The 10,480-nt window shown below is 37.4% G+C and overlaps 3 protein-coding genes across 4 annotated transcripts; 1 reads left to right on the top strand and 2 right to left on the bottom strand.

The window, feature by feature from the left end:
- The first annotated feature begins 392 nt into the window (after positions 1-392).
- LOC110844875 (baeyer-Villiger monooxygenase) lies at positions 393-2,483 on the top strand. Its single transcript, XM_022091200.2, has 3 exons — positions 393-497; positions 572-1,585; positions 1,716-2,483. The coding sequence occupies exons 2-3, from the start codon at positions 580-582 to the stop codon at positions 2,345-2,347; spliced, it is 1,638 nt and encodes a 545-aa protein (XP_021946892.1). The 5' UTR covers positions 393-497; positions 572-579; the 3' UTR covers positions 2,348-2,483.
- On the bottom strand, positions 2,333-3,625 carry LOC110844876. Its single transcript, XM_022091201.2, has 2 exons — positions 2,523-3,625; positions 2,333-2,446 (listed from the first exon to the last, which is right to left on the bottom strand). Exon 1 carries the CDS (start codon positions 3,543-3,545, stop codon positions 2,523-2,525), a length of 1,023 nt encoding a protein of 340 aa, XP_021946893.1. The 5' UTR covers positions 3,546-3,625; the 3' UTR covers positions 2,333-2,446.
- Positions 3,626-8,539: 4,914 nt separating this feature from the next.
- Positions 8,540-10,480, bottom strand: LOC118434203. 2 transcript variants are annotated; one of them, XR_004833831.1, is made up of 5 exons: positions 9,763-10,480; positions 9,302-9,681; positions 9,154-9,214; positions 8,907-9,088; positions 8,540-8,827 (listed from the first exon to the last, which is right to left on the bottom strand). XR_004833831.1 is itself a non-coding variant. In XM_035847084.1 (4 exons), the coding sequence occupies exons 1-4, from the start codon at positions 10,426-10,428 to the stop codon at positions 8,613-8,615; spliced, it is 1,569 nt and encodes a 522-aa protein (XP_035702977.1). In that variant the 5' UTR covers positions 10,429-10,480; the 3' UTR covers positions 8,540-8,612. The 2 variants fall into 2 exon arrangements, 1 of the variants encoding a protein (XP_035702977.1); XM_035847084.1 differs by having other exon boundaries at positions 8,907-9,214.

Below are 10,480 nucleotides of genomic sequence, written 5' to 3'. Positions count from 1 at the left end.
TGAAAGAATTGAATGTAACAAAACCAGCCTGATAAGTATTTTACTTTCTGGTACAGAAAATGCAAGCCATGTTGGTACATAACATTTTATTCATGTATGCGCATATTAAGGTAATCCAGCTCAGATTGATAGCTCGCCGTCGTCAAGGTTACCAAGAAATTGAAACATTGTATTGGTTTTGGAAGATGATGTTGTATTTATTAACACAAATTATCATCAATTCAACAGGTCTTAAACATTCCAGCTAAGGTTGTAAAGATTAGCCTGGACTTTTTCCAAGTGATTAACACAACTATATTTATTGCAACTTTGCATTAACGAAACTAGTTTTTTTAATATTCATTGGGCAAAAAACTTTTACATAATATGCCAAACGCGTGTATTGTTTCGTTGAACTTATTTTGCAGTGGCATTGAAACTTCTTTTCAGGGTGGACATCAAATTTTCTTTGTCGTTGACCATATTCATATAGCATCAAACCAAATACATAAATTTTGGTAAAGAGAAAACATCAGTTTTCAGATAGATTAGTAAAAAAAAATCACTTCCTTAATCCTTATCCCATTTGTAGGAATTAAAATGGGATCAGCAAAAGATCACCTTGATGTGCTCATCATCGGTGCCGGATTTTGCGGATTGCACACACTTAACAAACTCAGAAAATCCGGATTTTCTGCAAAAATTTATGAACGCAGTTCTGGTTTGGGAGGCGTTTGGCAAGCTAACCGATATCCGGGCGCTAGAGTTGACATTGAAACACCAGCATATCAACTATCGGATAAAGAACTATGGCAGGATTTCGATTGGGGTGAACGCTATCCTGGTCGTTCCGAACTCCTCCGCTACTTCAATCATGTCGATAAGAAACTTGGACTCAGCAAAGACATTGAATTCAATACGACGGTCGTAAGTTCGAGGTTTGACGAATCGCGTCAACTCTGGTGTGTCAAGACAGACACGGGATTGTCAACATCAACTTGGGCCAAGTATTTTATCCTCTGCACAGGCTTCACATGCACAAAATACATACCCGAGTACAAAGGATTGGACAAATTTAAGGGGATCTGGCATCATTCGGCCCTCTGGCCGGAAGATACCGTGGATCTGACGGGAAAAAGAGTTGCCGTTGTGGGGACTGGAGCCTCGGGGGTACAGATAATTCAAACAATTGGTCCTCACGTATCACATCTCACCGTTTATCAACGCACCCCCAACATGGCTCTTCCAATGAGACAATGTTCAAGTAGCGATGAGAAAATAAACGACGGAACAAAGTGGACCTTCCCAAAGAAGGATGAATATGAAAGAATATTTCAAAAGATGCGAACCACTTTTGCTGGGATTCGGGTGGACTTTACTCCCCAAAAATTTCAAGACGCTACGCCATCTGAAAGACGAGCCCTTTACGAGGATATTTGGGCTTATGGAGGATTTTCATTTTGGCTCGCGAATTATATTCAAACCTTATTTGATCAAGAGGCCAACGACGAAGCTTACGGCTTCTGGTGTGAAAAGACTCGGGCAAGAATTCATTCCGAGGAGAAAAAGGAATTATTAGCTCCAATGAAACCTGTCCATGCATGGGGTGAGTGAATAATGTGGACAAAATTTTGCATACGCATATATAGTAGTTGTAACAATCTTGTAATATTTACATATGCACATTATATAAACCCGCTATACTGTTAAATTTTTATAAATTTATTTTACAATAGGGACAAAACATCCTAGCCTGGAGCAATCCTATTACGAAGTGTTTAATCAGGATAATGTTGACATCATCGATGTGCGTGAATCTCCGATTATTGAGATGACGGAAACCGGAATTCGAACAGAAAAAGAAGGTGTCATCGATTTTGACGTAATTATCCTCGCCACTGGATTTGACACTCGAACGGGTGGCATGTTAAACATTGACATAAGAAATGGTCAAGGGAAATCAATTCAGCAACATTGGGAAAATGGAATCCGTTCGTATCTTGGCATGATGACAAACTCGTTTCCAAACTTATTTTGGTGTTATGGTCAACACAGTCCAGCAGCATTTTCGAACGGACCTCATTGTGGAGAAGTTCAAGGCGACTGGATTACCGAGCTGTTGTTGAATATGAGGGAAACTGGTAGGGAAGTAGTTGAGGCAGAAAAAGGGTCGGAGGACGCTTGGGGCAAAAATATTAAGGAAATGTGGCATGCCAGTCTATATCCAAAGACAGAATCTTTGTATCAAGGAAACAATATTCCTGGCAGAAAACCAGAACCGATTTATTATTTTGGTGGAATACCGGCATATGTTGCAGCGTTGAAAAATTCCAAAGTGAATAACTACCAAGGGTTTGATTTTAAATGATTCGTTTATTACAGCTTTGTGGAGTTAAGGTCGTAAAGTACTTGGAGGTTCTTCTGTCAAATTTTAGGATATTATACTATTTCCAATTGTTAGCAATTTCTGAAATTAAAAGTAACCGATAAGTATTACAAGTACATGTTTATGTAAATTATGCAAATTTATGTACAGAACTTACTCATCCATCCAACGGGGATAAATCAATGAACCAGATTTTATCATTAAAGTTTGAATCCCCTCCAGACTTGTAGGACACTCCTCCAAAGAAATAAATTCGATTCAGAGAATTCACATATGCGGCACCGGCCCCCCAAAACTCGGTCCCATTTGCGCCAGGGTGATTGAGAACAGGAACATACTTGGTCTCTAAACTTTGCAGGTGAAATTGCATGATGCTATCGTACGGAAAGAACCCACCAACTCCGTAGCCGTAAATCCCGTCCGTTGTCATAACACCTCTTGTTGGATATTCAAATTCGTAAAAGGTGAAATTCGTCAGAGTTGTTATCTCATTGCTTTCCGGGCTGAAAACCATTACAGGTTCTGCTCCAGGGGTCGGTCTTCTTGACCCAAAAATATACGCGACTTGATTCACGTTATCCCAGAATGATAGCATTTGATCGTATTCAACAGGCATGGGTATGACATCGGTGATGGTGTCCGTTTCAGTGTCAAACTTAATAATTGACGTGGCAACTAGCCCACCGCCGAAAACATACGAAGTTTTCGAGTTGGACTGGAAACTTGCTGTCTGAATCACTCCGTTTGGCAAGAAACTGACCTGCGACACTGTGCCAGAGATTGATGAAAACTTGTAAATTGCAAGTGATTGCTCAAATTCGTCATATCCACCAAAAAAATAGTAGGCTCCTTCGTTATCAGAGGTTACTGCTCCGTAGCAAAGCCCCTTGGGAAACCTGGCAGCTACTTCGATGCTGTCCGTGGATACAGTATAGCGTAGAATTTGGTCGGATAAATAACTTGGTGGACAGGTTTCGTTGTATCCTCCAAACACGTAAATGGTGTCATTTCCATCGTACGCAGCAACAGAATGAGCTAACGTTTGGGGAAGTTTCGACCCAGCTTCGACTGCGACAAGGTATTCTTGTTGTGAGGTAATTAATGGGGAGAGGAACAATAGAAGTCCGCTCCACAATAATAGCACATTGTTTGCGAGAACCGTGTTCTTCTGTCCCTTCATTTTTCGATGATACTGGATTGGAGTGTATCAATTGGATAAGCGAGAGAGCAATGAGACCATAGCATTCATATTCTTCTTCTAAGAGGATGATATTCCACTGTTCACTGACTAAATATGTGTGCATTGCCCAATTTTTTTTGGAGAAGTGATAAGATAAAAACTTTTATGTAATACATAACATCAGATAAAGAAATGGTATAATTATTTTTGAATGCATGCATGTTTGTGCATACATTTGTATATGACTCGTGATCAGCTTATGCTATAGGAACAAGCTACTAAATTAAGTATTTCACACGCCATCGAATAGTTATTTATTGCTTAACAAATGAATCATTTAAAGCTTTATTCTGTGGAGTTATGTATCTTATATAATAAAGTAGCTGACACCATTTTAAATGCATAAATTGCATACAGTTTCGGTAAATACATTTCATCCAGACACGTATGTCCGACGTAAATCCACAAATACAACAAAATATCGACAATAGCAACACAATCATCCACAAGTGAAATAATATTTGCAAATGTGATGCCAAATCCAGTTTATGAAATCCATCCGACTCCTCAAACTCCGCCTGAAGCGTCCTCGATAACATTAGCGTCTTCGCGAAGCCATCCAAATAACTCCACCTCGCAACAAGACCGGCCTCTCCGATCGACTGCATTATACTCCCGGCCCTTCCTGCATAAGAATACTTGAAGCCCACGGAAGTATTTATTTCTATCGACTCATTTTTAGGCAGGAAGAAACATCTCATTCCCCAAATGGAAAATTGATCATTACTGATTTTCCTGTCTTGAAACGTCTTTGATGCACCAAGCATGCAACCCCTCGTTTCCACCATGGAGCGAAACATTTCGCGAGTAAAGTGGGTAAAGTTCCTTTCGACCGTGTCCACGCCGAAGGTTAATTTATGGCCGTTCTCTAATTTGGATTCGATATCATCTTTTACCAGGTGAAATATCTCGATCTCAGTCCCACCATGTCCAAATAGAAGCCTAAAAGTAATCATGAAAGTATTTAATAATTCAATTTGATTCTTTAGTCTTCCATACCTGTACCCTTGCTTTTGAAATAAAGTGCTAATCGTTTTAATCCCTTCCTCAAGTGGATATGCGATAAAATCAGTCGTCATAACGGAGAGATATTCATTCACCATAAATATATTCATGATGGCAGCGAATGCGAGGATGACGATGGGGACACTTGTCAGACTTCTGTTGGGCATTCCATTTAGAAAAAATACGGTGACTGCAACAAATAGTTTAATGTATTCGCGACATAGTTCATACGAGGCCCGGATTGAAATTTTCTGCAATACCAATCCAAGTATTGCAATGGTCTGAATGGTAAGTAAGGTAAACGTCCAGACAGAGGTGTGAAATGGTGCCAAAAACACCCCCCACTCAACTCGCAAGGCAGGCCCGGAATATTTACAATAAATGATTCTTAGCTCATCTGTACCCAAGCTCCTGATAACCGAATTAGTGAGTATGATGTGTGAAATGTCGACGTCAGATAACAAACCGTTTTGTAAGGACATCATTTTAAACTGCAAATGACGAGTTGCACTATATTTTGAGCTGAGTTGATTTTGTACAATTTTTATAGTCAGATTTGCTCTCGATATGACTATTCCGACAAGTGGTTCCAATGGAGTACACCTAAATAGGTTCCGAGCACTGAATTTGTCCAGGAAACAAAACTCCTGAGTGAAAACTGTCCCCATTGTGTGGACGACTATGATTCGCTGATATGATCTGATTTGGTTAGCGTGCCTCAAATATTCTGCATTCACTGATTTGTAAGTCAAAGGCTCAGAGTTCCAGCGAATTTTGTTTTGTGAATTGTCAAAGTAATATATGGACCAGAAGAGTTCTTCGATATTTATTGTCTTCTTAATAATAAGAAGTGGAATGCTCACCAAAATTTCGATCTCATCAGGAACATTCTGTGGCCGAGGAATGTTTGTACTTTCACCAACTATCCAGATGAACCAAGATTGGGCGGCGAAATTAAATCCAGATTTTTTGACAACACTGATGAGCTCGTTCCACTGGAGGTTAATTAACGTATGAAAATAGCAGTTGCTATTGAATCGGTTTGCGAAACGAATATTCTTTAGGTTATATCCCTCGCTAAGCTGGTGGTGAGATGCTGCGTAGGAACTATTCAAAATCTCAATGAGGTGCAGAGGAGACTCGAACAATTCTGAGAGAAAGTCCTTTTCAACGGTATGAAAGTTGTGACATATGCACCTTATCGAACAAAATTGACCAGGTCTGATTGACCAAACAGAATTTGTGCTATGATGTGTTAATACAGGGAGAATTAATGATAAAATTAAAACGAATTTTTTAGAAACAAGCATCATGTCACAACAGGAATATATTAAAACCTGGTTAAATTAGGCATTTATATTCCGATTTTGGAAAATGTACAAAACAGTACGGAATATCCAAGTTAGAAAGAAATGAGACAAATCAGCACACGCATAGTATATGACCCAGAGTGTACGAGACAGATATGTACGAGTGTAATCACCTTTGGTATTAATGGCGTTTTATAATATCTCACATGTAATTTCCGTCGAATAAATAGGATTATTGTAATTTAAGAATTGAACGGACTTAAGCTATGTATGTTTTATACACACGTATGTAAATATTAAATATATTCATAAAATACTCGCGAAATTGGACTGGGAGATTGAGTAGTAAGTATGTATTTCAACATTTATGTATGCAGCATGGACAACAATTTAATATAAAGTAGGTATAGCCAAGTTCTAGTTCAAGTTCTAGACATAGTTGGACAACTTTATATGGAACCGTTGTAGACCAATTTCCTTTTATACTAATAGAAATTTCAATCATTATGATAATATCTTTGATAAATTCTTCGATTTAATGTTGGCAAAATTGTATAAATTTTGCATTATTTGCATAAACTTTTAAATCAAGCAAGATGCGTATATGTACATATGAACATAAGTTAAATACGGAACGAGTCTCGCAATTCTTCAAAGTCAGTTGCAGGTATTATTATGTACGTGAAATTAAAGTTCAGAAATTCCCTACAATTTTTGCGTCATGGATATTGCTTGCTGTAAACTTGAGAAAACTATCAAAAGGTGTACAATTTTGTACAAAATTCCACCTTTATTTCCAAATGTAAATGCAACTAGCCCAAGACCTTCGACTAAATCAAACTCAAAGGAAGATTCACAAACACGACCACAATTTACTACCTTCGGCATCATGTCAATACTCAACCTGGGGTACATCGGGGGAGTATTGATACTTGTGAAATTGTTCATGAATCACAAATCCTACTTGGCAATGGACGTTGGAGTTTTTCTTTTTCAGACACTGCAAGGGTTTAATGCAATATTTAACGCTTGTTTCGACTACAATATCTACTACGACTACCACTTAATCAATCAAGCTTTGAGGGACACCATGAAATTAAGTATCATTACATATCATCCTTATAAATACGTATATATTTGTATTCGTGTGTCTAACATGGCTTCCTCCTAGATGCAGATAATCAAGTCGTCAAACCCCCAAAAAAGTATGGAAAATTAGAGGAATATTTCTGGACGATTCTCCTCCACGAAGTCTATTTCACTTCCGCATTTGGACTTTCTCTTCTCCCCATAATACCATTTTTCTTACAAGTCGACACTGCTTACTTTCTTATACGAGCCTTATCGCCAACTTCTGGTTTTGAGACAACTTTGCCCGGAAAATTGCTCAGAAGTTTGGTTGGGGGGGGTTTCGGCTATCACTGGCTCATGGGTGCTGCCAACGAAGTCGTAGCTGGACTGGAATTGCTGTACTTTGCTTCAGAAATATTGATTTGGCTAATTAGCGATAGTCAGCGTTGTCAAAGGAAATGCTTACGTCAAAAATACATTTGCATGAGCATACTAGTTCATCGATGTAACAACATATTCCGTTGGACGCTAGCACTTGGATTGTGCGGTGGTGCTGGTATATTTGTTTGCTGCATCAGTACGACAATCAAATTTCATGCACAAATTCCTACTTTCGTTTTTGCACTATTTCCCATTCTTTCTCTTGTGATGGTCATAATGGCAGGAATTATTGTACCAAAGGCGGCCAGAGTTATGGAACTCAGTCAGAAATATGTAGATACGCTCAAAGTTCGAATTCTGACTGGTACGAGATCTAAATTACGATATAATGTTAGAATCAATCGAGCAACCCAGTGTGTTTCCATGGAGTATGGATATTTTGGCACATTTAAGAAGACATCGATCTTATTGTGGTATTTCGTATTTTTAGAGAAAACGGTTACTGTGTTGGTAGGGTTGGATTATACGTGATTCGGCATTCTGCATGCAAATTTATTGTGCTAAATGCATGTTCAAAATTCGTTTGTAGAATGTACGTAATTAAAAATAAATTATTATACTGTACAAGGAACATGTTTGATTTCAAAGACGAACAAAGTCGACACAAATGCAAGCACATTCGGCAATTTCGATTTCAATCAGTTTTTAAATCCACAAATATTGCATGAATAACAATCACATATTAAGCAGAATTTGTCCACCAGTAAGGCATGAGTATGAATATAAAAAATGCATGCAAAATTTCAAATGAAATTAAACTAGAATCGTTGACGTGTATACACATCAATGATATATCATTGCTTGACAACTTGGAATTGGGAGATCCACAAGATGACGTTATGATGTTATCCCACCTGGTAGCTTGTTAAATACAAGATAATTGGATAATTGCAAAATAATTGGATTTCCCGTATTAGTTTTCCACGATCGAATTATGGAATTTTGGTGTGGAATTTGGTCTCACGATCGAAAGAGTTTGTTGGAGAAAAGCTGTTACTTTTCTCGAATTTTGTTAATTATGCGTTGCCTTGTTAAATTTATCATCTGATTGTATAATTAATTTCATTTCATGTTAAAGGTACATACCTAGATAATAAAGACCGAAAATGTGTAAACTAAATTTATTTATTTGCGTATAAAGAATACAAATTTGTGTAGGTATGTATTTATGCATGTGTATCTATGCACGAATTTTCTCAATACTTAAAAAATCTTTAGCAACTTTTCCTTCCGTGTTTCTGCTTTTCGCTGTTTCTTGGAGAAACAATTCCAAACCATCGACCCAACACAAATTCATGTGATTGTCGATTTCTTGCTGACTACAAAAAATATCCGACCTGGCATGAACAGAAATATCTACTTCTGCCCCCCTCGTGTATGGTGTGACCATGATACCTAGAAATTAAGCGTCAATTAATGCTTTATAAACTTAAAATATAAATTTGTTAAATGACCACTGATTCGACTTTCTCACCATTTTCATGACAATATGGAGAAGTAGCAAGAAAGTAAATATTCTTTATCTGCCGACTTAAAACATAGCAATCTTTATCCCAAAATGGGAAAGGATTAATCATGTGCTCAAACAGTTTCTGTCTTAGAAGAAACCTTGTCGCAAATTGTATCCAATTGTACGGGTCAATCTGACCTAGAACACTTTGCAGAATATACAATGATTCAGAAAACTCCGAATCAGCACAACTTTTATACAAAGAATTTACTTTCTTTAGTAGTTTAATTGGATCATTTTCATCAAGTGGGAATTGTTGAACTAGGATTGAGCTGAAAATAATATTTATATCACATTTAAAGAGTTAGCCTACGCTCTTATCCGAAATCCGAATTACTTAATCATATTTATGATCTTACAAGTGATTGCAGCAATATTTTCCGTTTGTCTTTACAACAGGATGTCCAGGCACTGCAGTTGGAGTTATAATTTGGCAAACATTCCCTCGATTAGAATACTTGTTGAGAAAATTGGTATTCTTCTTCATTGACCAGATATGAAGAGCAAATACTGTGGCGAGAAAGCTCGTCTTGGTATTCTTCGCAATTTCTTTTAGTTTCCAAGTCTCCACAGTTATCTTTGACATCATTAGTTTACTCGATACGGGTTTTGTTATGTGGTCTTGTGTGATAACTTGTTCCAGTTCTTGGTTTCGTGGAGACAAGTTCTGATAGAAAGCAAGTCGACTTGTCAAGAAGATTTTTCCAATGTGACTTGTGCATTTTATCAGTAATTTTGTCTACAATAAGTAAATTCATTACTTAAGATTAGTAAAGTAATATGCATATTGCAGATTTCTATTATTGATTGGATAAAAAACCTTGTATAAAAATCCACCTTTCCACCCTTTTACAGAATAATGTGACTCGTTTCCGCATAACTTGTCCAGCAAACATCTCAAAGAATATCCGTCTAAATGGGCGTGATGAAATTTGAAAATAATGAACTCATTAATCATTCCCCTCAATATTATTATTTCCCATCGTATAGAATCCGAATGGAAATTTGAGTTGTCAGACATGATACGCCTTAATCCTGCATTTTCCGACTCGTCTTCCAAAACCGGCATTTCTCTGATGTGGTGGTTAAGGTCGATATTTTGTTCCAAATTTGCAACAGCATACATGAATCCAAAAACTGAGACGGATCTTGTGTAAAAATACGGATATTTTTCTTTATTCCCATTATTAATAAATGTAGTTAGGAAATGATTTCTGAATTCTTGAACGTCCAACTTTGCACTAGTCATGGGATTATTTTCTAATCGGATCGCACAACCAATTATTCCTCCATTTTCTCGAGCGTGAAGGAATGAGTCCATAAAGTTTAAAGGCTTGAAAATGTGTTTACTCTTGGAATATCGAAACTTTGCTACGGCTAGGCTTATGCATTTCCATAAGAAGCAGAACAAAAATATTGGACCAGCCACTGGCAAAATGATTAACCATAAAATCAAACCGATGATAAGATTATGGTCAAGAAACATTTTGAATATTTACTTGTAATAAATATTTAGCTTGAACGAACCAAGGTGAAAA

This window comes from Folsomia candida, unplaced genomic scaffold (genome assembly GCF_002217175.1).
Source record: "Folsomia candida strain VU population unplaced genomic scaffold, ASM221717v1 Fcan01_Sc002, whole genome shotgun sequence".
Lineage (NCBI taxonomy): Eukaryota > Metazoa > Arthropoda > Collembola > Entomobryomorpha > Isotomidae > Folsomia > Folsomia candida.
The sequence above is the reverse complement of the archived record's forward strand: the minus strand, read 5'-3'. Positions and strand labels throughout refer to the sequence as shown.